Source organism: Phocoena sinus, chromosome 1, assembly GCF_008692025.1.
Source record: "Phocoena sinus isolate mPhoSin1 chromosome 1, mPhoSin1.pri, whole genome shotgun sequence".
NCBI lineage: Eukaryota > Metazoa > Chordata > Mammalia > Artiodactyla > Phocoenidae > Phocoena > Phocoena sinus.
In genome coordinates, this window is record NC_045763.1 from 43,146,046 (window position 1) to 43,163,447 (window position 17,402).

Consider the following 17,402-nt stretch of genomic DNA (forward strand, 5'->3'; position numbering starts at 1 on the left):
ACAGTAAAGGTAGGAAATCATCCACACACAAATATGACATCTAAAACAAAAATTGCGAGAAGAGGAGAATACCAAAGCAGGATATCTGAAATGTACTTGAAATAAAAAGATCAGCAACTTAAAACAATCATGGAAATATATATAGACTGCTATACTGAATCCTCATGGTAACCACAAACCAAAAATCTATAATAGATATACACATATGTAAGAAAAAAGGAATCCAAGCACAACACTAAGGAAGGTCATCAAATCACAAGAGAGACGAGAACAAAAGAGGAAAGGCAGAAAAAAGACCTACAAAGACAAACCCAAAACAATTAACAAAATGGCAGTAAGAACATACATATCAATAATTACCTTAAATGAAAATGGATTAAAAGCTCCAACCAAAAGACAAAGACTGGCTGAATGGATACAAAAACAAGACCCAAATATATGCTATCCACAAGAGACCCACTTCAGATCTACAGACACATACAGACTGAAAGTGAGAGGATAAAAAAGGTATTCCCTATAAATGGGAATCAGAGGAAAGCTGGAGTAACAATACTCAAATCAGACAAAATAGACTTCAAAATAAAGAATGTTACAAGAGACAAGGAAGGACACCACATAATGATCAAGGGATCAATCCAAGAAGATATAACAATTATAAATATATATGCACCCAACACAGAAGCACCTCAATACATAAGGCAACTGCTAACAGCTATAAAAGAGGAAATCAACAGTAACACAATAATAGTGGGGGACTTTAACACCTCACTTACACCAATGGACGTATCATCCAAAATGAAAATAAATAAGGAAACAGAAGCTTTAAATGACACAACAGACCAGATAGATTTAATTGATATTTATAGGACATTCCATCCAAAATCAGCAGATTACGATTTCTTCTCAAGTGCGCATGGAACATTCTCCAGGATAGATCGCATGCTGGGCTACAAAGCAAGCCTCGGTAAATTTAAGAAAACTGAAATTGTATCAAGCATCTTTCCAATCACAACCCTATGAGATTAGAAATCAACTACAAGAAAAAAACTGCAAAAAACAAACACATGGAGGCTAAACAGTATGCTACTAAACAACCAACGGATCACTGAAGAAGACAAAGAGGAAATAAAAAAATATCTAGAGACAAATGAAAATGAAAACATGACCATCTAAAACCTAACAGATGCAGCAAAGGCAGTTCTATGAGAGATGTCTACAGCAATACAAGCTTACCTCAGGAAACAAGAAAAATCTCAAATAACACCTAACCTTACAGCTAAAGCAACTAGAGAAATCAGAACAAACAAAACCCAAAGTTAGTATAAGGAAAGAAATCATAAAGATCAGAGCAGAAATAGAGACCAAAAGAAGAAAAAAAAAAAAGATCAACAGAACTAAAACCTAGTTCTTTGAAAACATAAACAAAATTGATAAAACTTTAGCCAGACTCATCAAGAAAAAAAGGAACAGGGCACAAATCAATAAAATTAAAAATGAAACAAGACAAATTACAACAGGCAACACAGAAATACAAAGGACCATAAAAGACTACTACAAGCAAATATATGCCAATAAAATGGACAACCTAGAAGAAATGGACAAATTCTTAGAAAGGTACAATCTCCGAAGACTGAACCAGGAAGAAGTAGAAAATATGAACAGACCAAATACAAGCACTGAAATTGAATCTGTGATTGAAAAACTCCCAACAAAGTCCAAGACCAGATAGCTTCATAGGTGAATTCTATCAAAAATTCAAAGAAGAGTTAAGACCTACCCTTCTGAAACTATTTGAAAAAATTGCAGAGGAAGGAACACTTCCAATCTCATTCTATGAGACCACCATCACCCTGATACCTAAACCAGACGAAGATACCACAAAAAAAGAAAATTACAGGACTTGCCTTGTGGTCCAGTGGGTAAGACTCTGTGCTCCCAATGCAGGGGGCCCAGGTTTGATCCCTGGTCGGGGAACTAGATCCCGCATGCATGCTGCAACTAAGAGTTCGCATGCCGCAACTAAGAAGTCTGCATGCTGCAACTAAGAGTCCACAAGCCACAACTAAGAAGCCTGCATGCTGCAATGAAAATCCCACATTCTGCAACTAAGACCTGGAGCAGCCAAAATAATAAATAAATAAATAATAAAAGAAAATTACAGACCAATATCACTGATGAACACAAAAATCCTCAACAAAATACTATTAAACCAAATCCAACAATACATTAAAAGGATCATATACCATGATGAAGTGGGATTTATCCCAGGGATGCAAGGATTTTTCAATATACACAAATCAATCAGTGTGATACACCACATTAACAAACGGAAGACTAAAAACCATATGATCAGCTTAATAGATGCCAAAAGAGCTTCTGACAAAATTCAACATCCATTTATGATAAAAACTCTCCAGAAAGTGGGCATAGCAGGGACCTACCTCAACATAATAAAGGCCATATATGACAAATTCACAGGCAACATCACACTCAATGGTGAAAAGCTGAAAGTATTTCCTCTAAGATCAGGAAAAAGACAAGGATGTCCACTCTCACCACTGTTATTCAACACAGTTTTGGAAGTCCTAACCACAGCAATAAGAAAAGAAAAAGAAATAAAAGGAATTCATACTGGAAAAGAAGTAGTAAAACTGTCACTGTTTGCAGATGACATGATATCATACATATCATACATTTATCATAGAAAAATCCTAAAGACACTACCAGAAAACTACTACAGCTCATCAATGAATTCAGTAAAGGCACAGGATACAAAATTAGTACACAGGAATCCATTGCATTTCTGTACACTAACAAAGAAAGGTTAGAAAGAGAAATTAAGTAAACAATTCCATTTACTATTGCATCAGAAAGAAAAAAATACCAGGAATAAACCTACTTAAGGAGGCAAAAAACCTGTAATCCAAAAACTGTAAGTATCTGATGAAAGAAATCAAAGATGACACAAATAAAGGGAAAGATATACCATGTTCTTGGATTGGAAGAATCAATGTTGTTAAAATGACTATACTACCCAAGGCAATCTACAGATTCAATGCAATCCCTATCAAATCACCAAAGGCATTTTTTACAGAACTAGAACAAAAAATTTTTTTAATTTATATGGAAATACAAAAGACCCCAAATAGCCAAAGCAATCTTGAGAAAGCAAAATGGAGCTGGAGGAACCAGGCTCCCTGAGTTTGGACTATACAACAAAGCTACAGCAACCAAAACGGTATGGTACTGGCACAAAATCAGAAATATAGATCAATGGAACAGGGTAGAAAGCCCAGAAATAAACCCATACACATACGGTCAGCTAATCTACAACAAAGGAGGCAAGAATACGCAATGGAGAAAAGACGGTCTCTTCAATAAGTGGTGCTGGGAAAACTGGACATCTACAAATAAAAGGATGAAATTAAAACATTCTCAGGACTTCCCTGGTGGTCCAGTGGTAAAGAATCCATCTTCCAAGGCAGGGGACACAGGTTCGATTCTTGGTCGGGGACTAAGAGCCCACATGCCGCAGGGCAACTAAGCTCACGCACCACAACTACTGAGCTCATGTGCCTCAACAAGAGAGCCTGCATGCCGCAAACTACAGAGCCCACACACTCTGGAGCCCGCACGCCACTAGAGAGAGAAAACCCACACACCACAACTAGAAAAAAGCCCACATGCTGCAACTAGAGAGAAGCCCACACACCACAACTAGAGAGAAGCCCACGTGCTGCGATGAAGACCTGACGCAGACATAAATAAATTAATTAAATAAATTTTTTAAAAAATCAGAACATTCTCTAACACCATACCATACACAAAGATAAACTCAAAATGGATTAAAGAACTAAATGTAAGACCTGAAACCATAAAACTCCTAGGGGAAAACATAGGCAGAACACTCTGACACAAATTGCAGCAGTATCTTGTTGGATCCGTCTTCTGGAGTAATGGAAATAAAAACAAAAATAAACAAATGGGACCTAATGAAACTTAAAAGCTTTTGCATAGCAAAGGAAACCAGAAACAAAACAAAAAGACAACCTATGGAATAGGAGAAAATATTTGCAAACAATGTGACCAACAAGGGATTAATCTCTAAAATATACAAACAGTTCATATAGCTCAATATCAAAGAAAACAGTGACAGGCCCGCGTACCGCAAAAAAAAAAAAAAAATCAAAGAAAAAACAACCCAGTCAGAAAATGAGTAGAAGACATAAATAGACATTTCTCCAAAGAAGACATACAAATGGCCAAAAGGCACATTTAAAGATGCTCAACATCGCTAATTATTAGAGAAATGCAAATGAAAACTACAATGAGGTATCACTTTACACTGGGCGTATTGGCCAACAACAAAAAGTCTACAAATAAAAAATACTGGAGAGGGTGTGGAGAAAAAAGAACCCTCCTACACTGTTTGTGGAAATGTAAACTGGTACAGCCATTACAGAGAACAGTATGGAGGTTCCTTAAAAACTAAAAATAGAGCTACCATATGATCATACAATCCCACTACTGGGCACATATCTGGAGAAAAACATAATTTGAAAAGATGAGTGCACCCCAATGTTCACTGCAGCACTATTTAAAATAGCCAAGACACGGAAGCAACCTAAGTGTCTATTGACAGATGAATGGATAAGGAAGATGTGGTGTACATATACAATGGAATATTATTCAGCCATAGAAAACGAATGGAATAATTCCATTTTCAGTGACACAGATGGACCTAGAGATTATCATACTAAGTGAAGTAAGTTAGACAAAGACAAATACCATATGATATCACTTATATCTGGAATCTAAAAAAATGATACAAATGAACATATTTACAAAACAGAAAAGACTCACAGACATAGAAAATAACCTTATGGTTACCAAAGGCGGGGGTATAAATTAGGAGTTTTAATTAGGATTAAAATATACGTACTACTATATATAAAATAGATAACCAACAAGGACCTACTGTATAGCATAGGGAACTATGTTCAATATCTTGTAATAACCTATAATGGAAGAGAATGTTGAAAAAGAATATATATATTTATATATATATGTATAACTGAATCACATTGCTGTACACCTGAAACTAACACAACATTGTAAATCAACTAGATTTCAATAAAAAATTCTTTTTTAATATTTATTTGGCTGCGCCGGATCTTAGCTGTGGCCCACGGGATCTTCGTTGCCAGTGTGGGATCTCCATTGCAGCATGCGGGATCTTTAGTTGTGGCATGTGGGATCTTTAGTCGCGGCATGAGAACTCTTAGTTGTGGCATGTGGGATCTACTTCCCTGACCAGGGATCGAACCCAGGCCCCCTGCATTGGGAGCATGGAGTCTTAGACACTGGACCACCAGGGAAATCCCTCAATAAAAATTTTTTTAAAAATAAAATATAATAAACACAGAGCAGATGCTGGGTCTTTAAAACAAACATAAAGCACCGTTTTATCTAAAAGAAAATGAGGGGACTTCCCTGGTGGTCCAGTGCTTAACACTCCATGCTCATAATGCAGGGGGCCCAATTCCTGGTCAGGAAACTAGATCCCACATGCCACAACGAAGAGTTCACATGCCACAACGAAGAGTTCACATGCCACAACTAAAGATCCCACATGTCACAACTAAAAAGATCCCACATGCCACAACTAAGAGCCCATGTGCCACAACTAAAGATCCCACATGTCGCAACAAAGACCACGCATGCAGCAATGAAGATCCCATGTGCCACAACTAAGACCCAGTGCAGCCAAATAAATAAATAAATATTAAAAGAAAATGGGCTAAGAGGACTTCCCTGGTGGTCCAGTAGTTAAGAATTCACCTGCCGATGCAGGGGACGCAGGTTCAGTCCCACTAAGATCCCACATGCCATGGGACAACTAAGCTCACATGCCACGACAACTAAGCCCATGCACTCTAGAGCTCATGTGCCACAACTAGAGAGCCCACATGTCACAACTACTGAGCCTGCGCGCTCTGGCACCTGCGTGCCGCAACTAGAGAGCCCGTGTGCCACAACTAGAGAGCCCATGAGTGCAACTGCTGAGTCCACGTGCCACAACTAGAGAGAAGTCCACGTACTGGAACAAAGAGCCTGAGCACCACAATGAGAGACTCCGCATGCCACGATGAAGATCCCGCATGCTGAAACTAAGACCCCACAAGCCAAATAAATAAATAAATATTTTTTAAACAGGTAAGAATTTTAGAGTTAAATCTTAAGCATAAATACTCTCGTGTTCAATAGTTTTGATTAATTAGTAAAATAATACATAACAAGTAAGGAAAAAATACTACGTTATACTTCAACAAACCAAAAATTGGCAAGTATAAATTGTCATAATCCAAAAGAACTGATCATATGAATAAGTACATTATCTTTACTTATTTAGGAACATAATTTAAAATGTTTATAGAGTTTAGTTATTCTACTGTTGCAAAAGCATTTTAAAAATTACTTCAATTTGCAAAGGAACCCTTAAAATTCAGTTTTTAAAAATACTGATGCTAAATAAAGATCAGTGACTTGCAGGCTCAGGTACGTTGGCTCTGTTGTAGTAATTAAAATTTTTAAAAATAGTATGGACTATATTGCCTCAGTCACGAAAGTAAAAAGATGGAAAAAGATTTATTAGGCAAATTCTACCAGAAGAATGCTAGTGAGACTATTAATACTGACAAAAGGAAATTAAATTAAAATTGACAAAGGAAATCCTAGAACCAAAAGAATTAAATTAACTGAGTAAAATCTAGAATTTTAGTTACAAAAAATGTTCTAAAATCTTCTGAGGTTGGGAGGCGAAGGAGAAAGAAGTGAAAATAATCTAAAGGTCTTATTTTACTTGAATGAGGGCTAACAATCTTTTTTTCAAATACTGGAGCAATAAGTATGGTAAGTACAAGGAAGGGTGTATTAACCATTAATGGAATAGACATTATAACAGAATTTCCAAATTGATTAGAGGGGGGAAATGAATGAATCACAACTTGATAACTAGCAACAATAAGGAAGAGGAAAAAAGAGAAAATAATAATGTAAAGTAAATAGGATCTGGTAGGGGGAATAAAATCAATACACAGGTCATTATCTTAAAAGGCAAAAACTGTCAAATTAGGTAAAAAATTAAAATCGGCAGTGACATTTTTAAGAGATACATTTTAAGCATTAGAAATATCAAGTAATCCAAATAAAAAGAGAGCAGAAGCAGTATTAATATAACACAAGCTGGAATTCAAAATTAAAGGCACTAAGCAGGATAAAGTTGGAAAAAATGTCTGAGGAATGCACACAGAAGGAAATCAAACGTGGCAAAATGGTTAAAATTAGTAAATCTAGGAGAAGGTATATGGATGTTCATTAATTTTTTAAGTAGTAATTTCCTACAAATGTGTGTTTATTCTTAAATTATTCTTTTAATGAAAATTTACTTTCATTACAAAAGAAAAAAAAAGTTGCCTAGGAGAAGGCTTCAGGGCATAAGGTAAACTGTGTTTACTCACTTACCTCAGGAAATACTACTGTTTTACCAAATGAAGATAATGCTATTGTCTACCTAGCTTAACTATGCTTATACAAATGCTCCTTTGAAATTTTTAATTTTTGTCTTTATAAGGAAAAAAATTTCTGTTTCTGTATATATTTTTTCAAATGTGATGTGTCCTGCCTATTTTGTTTTGCTCCTAGGATATAAACAGAATAAAATTTATGAAAGGGCAAAAAGAAGAAAACTAAGGACAAAGAGAAACTGAAGTGTAGTCAATAAAATCAGTATAATGGATTTACAGAAGTCTAATATCTTCTGAACAGAAATGTTGACATATCCAGGAAACACATGTACAAACAGGTTGCAACCTTGGCAACAAAGAAAACCTTAACAAAATTTTAAAGACCACATTCACCAGCCAAAATCTAATCAAGCTGAAAGTATATACAAAGGTAACAAAAACCAAACAAACTTAACTACTTTGAAATTAAAAAGCATATTCCTAAACAGATGACCAAGGAAAATTTTAAATTTATCTAAAAAGGAGTGAAAAGGAGAACACTTTGTCCCAATATCTATGGAATCCAGCTAAATCTGTATTTAGAGGAAAATACGTCCTTTAAATGTTTTCCATATTAAAGATGATAAAAAACAAAGGGACTTAGTACTTTTCTTCAGAAATTTTTTAAAAAGTAAATCAAAACAAAGTGGAAAGAAGGAATTAAGATAAAAGTGGAAAAGAATGAAACAGAAAGTCAAAACATAATAGAAAAGATAAATAAATCCAAAAGATGGCTCTTTTAAAAGATCAATAGGCCAGAAAAAATCCAATTAAACAAAGAATGAGAAGAAGCAAAAATACTTAAGATTTGGAAACAGAAAGGAACCCAACCATAAACCCAGAAGAGATTAAAGAATAGTGCAAATCTGTGGCAAATCTGAAAGTCAAAGAAATGGACAAGTTCTTAGCAAAATAGAGAAAATTTGAAAAGATTAATTTCCAAATAAGAGATTCAAGGGGGGATTAGAGATTTACAGTTCATGAGTTCACAGCAGAGTTTTTTTGTTTGTTTGTTTTTTGGGTTTTTTTTTTTTTGCTGTATGCAGGCCTCTCACTGTTATGGTCTCTCCCGTTGCAGAGCACATGCTCTGGACGTGCAGGCTCAGCAGCCATGGCTCACGGGCCCAGCCGCTCTGCGGCATGTGGGATCTTCCCGGACCGGGGCACGAACCCGTGTCCCCTGCATCCGCAGGCGGACTCTCAACCACTGCGCCACCAGGAAAGCCCCCACAGCAGAGTTTTATCTAACTTTTAAGGAAGCCATGAAAACAACTCTATGCAGAATTAACTAACCAGTTACTAAGGATAACATGTCTTCAGACAAGATGTCAAAACTTTCTCTGCCTTCATAAATGACGTGAAACTATTATGTTTTTCATCTTTTCCTTTAATCAAATAAATGTGAAAATTCAGGGATATATTTGAAGTAAAGTCATTCCACAGCAAAAGTAGGTACTGAGATGCCTGGTCACGTTGAGATTCAAAAGATTATACTCAGCATCTTTAGAGTACATTATCCAAAACATGTATTCTTATGTACCTTAAAGTCAAATAAAATGAAGATGGCAAAAACATTCATTATCCATTTGTTTAATAATATTTATTGAATACCTATAAATTCTAGGTAAATACAGTCATACAACCAATTTTAAGAGAAATGTAGTTTACCTCTAAAGATAAAAAGGGGAAATTTTCACTTGAGAAAACCATTAAAATGTTTAAGATTTCAAAAGCATTATGTTACTTACAACTGCAAACTCATCTCTGTCAAGCATTCCATCATGGTCAATATCACTCAACTCCCAAACCTTAAAAAGAAAAGAATTAGGAAAGATTAACATTCTTTCATTTCACATGCTAACTGTATACATCCAATACCTAAATGGAGGAAAAAGTTTTGCCCAAACATTATAACATCTATTTCTCTGAGAAATTTCAATTATGCTGACCATTTTATTAAATCACTATTATATGCTATATTAACATTACTGTAAAAAGAAATAATAATTCTTAATACCAAGTATTTTTAAACAGAAATTCCTTTGCAAGTTTTTAAAGAAAATATTTTGTTCCTCTCAAGTAAGAAAACAATTATGTAACACAGTACTTTAAACAACTATAATGCTTTTTCAAAAACAACATCTCAGTTAATTCATGCAACAACTCCATGTGGTACCATAAAACCTGTTTTAGACCTGAGACTGCATGAATTATCTAGGATCATACAACTATTATTAAGTAACAGAATCAGTTTTCAATGTGAAGACTTCCAACCAAGTCCATTATTGTTTTCCCTATAATACAGAATTTCTAATCATCTGAAATAAGTGTCCAATGAACACTGTATTATTAATCATTAGCCAACTAATGTCCAGGGCATACAAAATAAATATAAAATCTAAAAGGCCCTGGTATATTTGGTCTAACTCTAGAGTAGAATCCATAGCTTTAGACCAGCTATAAACTATGTTAAATCCTTGAAATGAAGGTATTAAAGATATTCAACAAAATTTTACTTGGGACAGGAAGAGAAGGTATACTGGTAAGAGACAGGAGTGAAATAAGCAAGTGCCCGGTCACTGAATGCCTTGGAGTTTAGACTTTTTCCTAAATGCAACGGGAAGCTACCTAAGAGGGTAACTTTTAAGTAAAAAATAACAAGATTATATTTATAGTTTAGAAATCTCACTCAGATCACACAATAGAAAAATAATTAATGAAAAACAATATTAGAAAACAGCTTTTAAATTAATATTTATTGAGTACCTAAACTATACAACACTGATCCAGTAGTACTGGTGTTGTGGTGGCAAGTCGTTATCATCAGGATCATGGCAGCTACCGTTCAAAGAGTATGTACCAAGCACTGTGCTAGGTACTTTATATACATTATCACATTTAATTTGTATAACCCTACAAACTGGGAACCAGGCTAATTTTAAAGATTAGAAAACTGAGACATGGTTTTCTAATGATTTGCCCAAGGTCATATAATTAAGAAATGGTGTAACCAGGATTTGACCCCATGTAGTCTGACTAAGCAAGGAATTAAAGAAAGGACTAGAGGTTTAATGAGAGTAGATAAGGTCTGAAATATAAAGAAGGGTATTGAGAAATCATGATGGAAACAGCACAAGAGTGGCTGCAGTATGGAAAACCCAGCTGAAGATCATGAAATTATGATGATACCAATCTTACTAGACTTTCTCAGTAGTCTGAATGCAACCAGAGAGAAGGCAGATAATTAGCTTCATGCAAGGTTGGATTTTCACCAGGCAGAAGAAAAGTTAGAAAACACAGCAAAGGAAGCTAAGGATACTGACATGAAACAGTGGACCAAAAAAATCCAGGACGGATGAGGAAAAAGTAAATTCAAAAGATGGGGAAAATAAAAGAGTCTGATTTAAAGGTCTTGATGAGGTCAGGCTTCCTGGTGGCACAGTGGTTAAGAATCTGCCTGCCAATGCAGGGGACACAGGTTTGAGCCCTGGTCCTGGAAGATCCCACATGCCACAGAGCAACTAAGCCTGTGCGCCACAACTACTGAGCCTGCGCTCTAGAGCCCTTGAGCCACAACTACTGAGCCCATGTGCTGCAACTACTGAAGCCCGCGCTCCACAACAAGAGAAGCTACCGCAATGAGAAGCCTGTGCACTGCAACGAAGAGTAGACCCCGTTCATCACAACTAGAGAAAGCTCGCAAGCAGCAGCGAAGACCCAACGCACCCGAAAATAAATAAATAAATATATTTTTTAATTAATAGAAATAAAGGTCTTGATGAGGCCAAAGAATTAGTCTTGCAAGTATCTAGGAAAGAAATCTAGAAAGACAAGAAGTTCTCTTCAGAGAGTAGAATTTATGATTTCAGAGATGAAACTATTGCTTTAACCAGGCTGTATGATACAGCCACAGAGTAAATGGCAGATGCAGAATACTGATGGTCTCTGGAAATTAAATCAAGGAATTCGGAGGTCAGAGCATACAGCTCAAAGAAAAAAGGACCTACATAAAAGGATTATATATAGCTAATTTCAAACACTCATATGTTAGAGGGAATAACCAAAGAAAGAAAGAAATTGGCAATAATTTTATATATTAAGTTAAAACACAAAAAATTCTATAATACAACTTCAAGGTAAGGTCTATGTGTTTTTAAGTGTTCCTGGTAGATACAAAATTAAAATACATAAAAGTTACATTTAGAATTTAATATCTTACTCTTCCAAGAATATCCACAGGTAACTTAGAGTTGAGCAACACTGGTTTCACTTTATCACCAGACAGAAATCCGTTCACTGGGCTTAAACTATCAAAAATTGCATCATATTTGGCCTTATCTTCAGACTATAATACAAAGAAGATCAAAGTTAAATAATGGTGAAAGGAATTTAACTGCATTTTTAAAAATTGAGTCTTCAAAGAATAGACAACATTTTTAAAACTATCATTTAAAAAACATTTTTCACTTTCATCAAAATATATTATAGTAAATAATAATTTAAAAGTTACTCCACTCAAAAGTCTAGAATCCCCTCCATCCCTTTTGTAGCTGGAATACTATCTTTGCCTTTCTACTATTAGGTTAAAAATCAAAAGATTTTAGTGATCAGAGGGCTTTGAGAAGAGCATCTAGTCCAACCCTCTCGCTCAAACAGATCCAAAGCAAAACAGTAACTTTTATAAGAACACACAGCTAGTTAGTGACATTCTATGACTTTCTAAACATGGTATTTAGTTGCATTTCAAACTCAAACAAATTAAAAAAAAAAAAAAAGGAAATCATTGCCACAGAAATAGACATCAAGTTTCCCCCATTTTTCCCAAAGCAAGATTTCTTTCTATCAATAACAAGGTATTTTCTAAAATCCCAGAAAGTTATTTGTATAACATAAAAAACTATTGTTCATGATTTTCCAAGTCAAGGTCAGATCCTTACACTTTTTAAAGTTAATAGCATACAAGCAGACACAGCCATACAAACCAAAATGGTTTTCTGACAAAACTGTACACATCTATTACAGGTTATTTGATCTGCTATATTCTATTTTAAAATTACGATTTTTAAAATTTGATAAGATAGCTATAACCATTTTGGTGCCTCCAAATAACTGTAATGCAAAATACCCATTTTAGAAAAAGATTTCATAAAGAAGTGTTTTAGAGCCATAAAGAGAATTAATTAAGTAGAACTTTTCAAACGAGAAATAGTACCAGTGGGGTAAACTACCTATTCATCAAATATTTTAGTTAATACAAGATAATGAGATCATGATTTTTAGTTTACACTATAACAGAAATGAGATTAAGCCAATACTAACTGTCATAAAATGACTGACAGAGCTGCAACATCCCTCAAGCAATTTCTAGTACCAGTATTTCCTCCACAGTAAAAAATGAAAGTCTAATGCAGACTGCAATATATTTTGGAAGTAGGGGGAAAGGACTATGTAGGTAGGAGGTAAAGTGAAGTAAAAGAGAGAACAGTTACAAAGTTTACTTACTTTTACAGCCCATGGGAGCTCAGCTGCAGAAGTTCTGCTGATTAGCAAAGGACTACTGGTATCATGCTAAAAAGGAAAATATAGCACATGAAGGGCTGAAATCCTCACATCAATAAACAATGAGGAGAAAATAATCTTTGGATTTAAAAATACTCAGACAAAATTTGGATCTCAATGCACAAAGGACACTATTTTACATTAACTCTATTAGACCTTCATCTGAGTACAAATGAAACAAAAACTGAGGAAGCTGAGTTAGTGGAGCTAACTAAATGACTAAATGACTGTGGAGCACTAACTAAAACCTGTAAGTCTTATAGAAGAAATCCTATTACAACTGAAATCAAGATAAAGATATCTGAATGTAACAAAAATATTTATGGCCCTGTTAACTGATCACTTTTTCCCTACACTATTTAAGGAAAGCTGACTGGAACAAGAACTCAATTTAAGATTTCTAAGTTAGAAGTACATGAACCTATCAACACCATGTCCAAGTTATTATGTTTATTTGCTTGTAGAGACAGATGAATATGTTTGAAATTTTTTTATAATAGTATAGTTAGGCAACAAATCCCTAAATTAGCCCTCTGACTCCACAACTAAACTTCAAAGTACAGAAATTCTCAAAACTGAAGTTAAATTCATAATACTCAGACAAAATACTAAAATACTGAATTTAAAAACAAGCAAGAGGAGCCGTGAAACTTCTGAAAAAAAGCAGTAGGGTGGGAAGGACTAGCCCTATCAGATATAAATTACCAAATATGATAATTGAAACAACGTGAGATCAGCATATGGATAAACAGATCAATGGGTATGAACAGAAAAAAATCCAGAAAAAAACCAAAATACATATGAGAATTCAGCACATGATTGAGGTGGCATTTCAAATCGGTATGGAAAAGATTGATTATTCAATAAACTGTATTAAGTCTAAAAGGTAGCCATCTTGAAGAAACATAAATTTGAATCCATACGCATACCTTACATCAGGACTAATGTAAATGTGAACAAAGGAACCATTAAAAAACTTAAATCCTAATAATTCATTTACATTAAAAACAATGACTTCTTTACGGAAAAAAAAATCACCACAAAGACCACAAAGTCAAAAGACAAATGGCAAACTGGGAGAAAATATTTGCAACTCATATAGACAAAGAACTGTTTCCCTAATATATAAAAAGCCTCTAGAATTCAATAAGAAAAGACAAACAACCAAAGAAAAATGGACAAAGGTTACAAACAGACGTTTCACATAAAGGCAATTGTAAATGACTCATAAGTATGAGAAAAACTACTCAACTTCACTCCATAAAACCAAAAGGACGAATTAAAACTACACTTATATTCCATTTGTCACCTATCAAATTGACAAGGACTAAAAGTTTGACAACAGTATGTTAGCAGAAGTACACTCAACCAATTGTTTGGTGGGACTGTGAACTAATACAACCACTATGGAAGACAAGTAGATATTATATGTGAAAATTACAATGCACAAACTTTTGAAACAGCAATTCTACTTCTGAGAAGTTACACATATATTTCTGCACATGCAAAGTGACACAGATTCAAGGTTATTATTCATTACAGCATGTTTTAAATAATAAAAGACTGGAAGCAAGCTAAAAGCCTACCAATAGGAAGCTAAATAAATTAAGGTAAACAGAAGCACGGAAATACTATCCAGCTGTAAAAAAGAATGAGGAAGCTTTTATGTAAAGATCTCCGAAACATATCAAGTTATTTAAAAAGGCATAGAATCATGTGTATAGTATGCTACAATTAATGTAAACTGAGGATATAGGTATTTATATGTCTTTATATACACATAAAGTAACTGGAAGATACACAAGAAACTAATAACATCAGTGGCCATAAGAAAGAAAATCGGGTAGCTGAGTGATAGGGGTTGAGGGAAACATTTTTTAATATAGTAAATTTTAATTGTCAAATCATGTGGTATCATTTTTAAAAATACAATTTAAATTTAAAAGCATTTCTTACAAATCTTGGTGGAGGAACAGCCAGGTTCAAACTACTCAGTGAAACCTCCAATCCATTCTGGGCACATGCCACAAGACGCAAAGCAACAAAGAATTCCTGAGAAAGAAAAGTATGAACGTTAAGAGCATTATCTATCTATCCATTCATCCATCCATCTATCTATCTACACACATACCTTTAATCTGAAAATACAAAACAATTCACAACTACTCCAAGATTTTTATGTTGCAGCGAATATAACAGCACATTTGCTTGAAAAACTTGCTCTAGGGCTTCCCTGGTGGCGCAGTGGTTGAGAGTTCGCCTGCCGATGCAGGGAACACGGGTTCGTACCCCGGTCTGGGAAGATCTCACATGCCGCGGAGCGGCTAGGCCCGTGAGCCATGGCCGCTGAGGCTGCGTGTCCGGAGCCTGTGCTCGCAACGGGAGAGGCCACAAAAGTGAGAGGCCCGCGTACAGAAAAAAAAAAAAAAAAAAAAAAAAAAAAAAAAAACTTGCTCTAAAATCAAGAAGAGATCTATGTACAAAGATATTCCTAATATTATAAATAGCAAAAAAATCAATATAAATGGGAAAATAATTAAATAAACTGATATACTGATAAATATATATATTTGGAAATATACCAAAATTAATAATGTTTCAAAGAATATTTAAAGACGTTAAATGATTTTTATAATTTAAGTGAGAAAAAGAATCTTGAAAAAAAATCTAGAAGAAAATAGCACCCAGAAGAAAATAAATAAAACGTTATCAAAAGGCATCTCTGGATTTAAGATTATAAATTTTAACACTAGACCAATCATTCAAGTAACTCAGTCACTGTTATTCCAGAAAAGCTACAAAGAATAACTATGCAACATCTAAAACAATTATATAACTGCTTGACTTCAAAATATTTGTAAATCTCTCCCAAAGGTCCTTGGGTTTTTGGCATTTGAAGCCTCGGTCCAAAATTTAATTAGTGGAATGACACTGAAGCAACTTGTTTTCAGCTGTTCTGAGTTAAAATCAGGTCTGAGAATAAGCACAACAAAACCCTTTACTCCAGTTATGATTACTTGCGACTTGTCAATACTCCAGTACACTTGCTGATGCAATCAACCCTTTACTGCTTTTCTCACATCTGTTCTCACCTACAACCTTCTTACTCAATACTTAACCTATTCCTAGAAACTTACACGTTGTCTGTTTATTACAATACCTTGCCTTCACTAATAAATTTCTTGAAAAAATGCTATTTCAAGATCACCCCTTCTCTTTTCATTCACCACACAAGCTTCTATGCAATCTGATTTTAACTCCTACCATTAGCTAGAGAAACAACTGCCTACGTCACAAATAAACTCCTAGCTACCAAATACAGGACTCTAAAATAATTTTTTTTAAAAAAAGCTTCATCCTACTTGTTCTTTTATTTTTTAATTTTTTTAAAAAATTTATTTATTTTTGGCTGCACTGGGTCTTCATTGCTGTGCGCGGGCTTTCTCTAGTCGCGGCGGCAGGGGCTACTCTTCATTGCGGTGCACGGGCTTCTCATTGTAGTGTCTTCTCTTGCTGCAGAGCACGGGCTATAGGCGCACAGGCTTCAGTAGTTGTGGTGCGTGGGCTCAGTAGTTGTGTCACATGGGCTCAGTAGTTTTGGCTCCCAGGCTCTAGAGTGCAGGCTCCATAGTTGTGGCACACGGGCTTAGTTGCTCCACAGCATGTGGGCTCTTCCTGTACCAGGGCTCGAACCCATGTTCCCTGCATTGGCAGGCAGATTCTTAACCACTGCGCCACCAAGGAAACACCCCCTACTTGTTCTTTTGGCAGCCTGGACTGTATGATCCTCCCTGATGCTCTCCTCTACCAGCATAGTTTCATAAAGCTCTCCTAGTTCTCCTCTGACCTTTCAAGTATCTTTTGCTGAAATCAATCTCTCCTACCATCCTTTAAATGCTGAACTCTAAATAACCCTTTTTCTCTTCTCATTCTAATGAGAGTCAATTACTCTTAGGTAATCAGGTCCACTCCCATAGTATGGACGGGCTCTGAAGTGAAATAGTATTGCACTGAATTCTAGTTCTGCTACTGGTTGTGAGGCCTTGGGCAAGTTTAAAAAAACTCTTTAAAAGGGGGGCTAATATCTACCTTGCAATGTATTATAAGGAACAAAATTAAAACCACACTATAGGAAGAAAGCACTATCATTTTTGGCACATAGAAACTCAATAAGTATTGGTTTATTTTCTTAATTTCTTAATTAAAAAATCTATTCCTCCAATACAAACATCAAAGTTTATAACTTCAAATCCATAAATCCAGCCACCTGGATATAAC

General features: G+C 35.1%; 1 protein-coding gene across 3 annotated transcripts in view; it reads right to left on the reverse strand.

The window, feature by feature from the left end:
- The window catches only part of EPS15 (epidermal growth factor receptor pathway substrate 15), a 164,225-nt gene that overhangs the window by 106,012 nt on the left and 40,811 nt on the right, over positions 1–17,402 (reverse strand). For all 3 annotated transcript variants that reach the window (XM_032634465.1, XM_032634456.1, XM_032634473.1), the window contains 4 exons: positions 15,081–15,176; positions 13,068–13,133; positions 11,785–11,910; positions 9,314–9,373 (listed from right to left, as the gene is read on the reverse strand). In XM_032634465.1, coding sequence (XP_032490356.1) covers positions 9,314–9,373; positions 11,785–11,910; positions 13,068–13,133; positions 15,081–15,176 — 348 coding nt within the window. The remainder of the gene's footprint in view (positions 1–9,313; positions 9,374–11,784; positions 11,911–13,067; positions 13,134–15,080; positions 15,177–17,402) is intronic.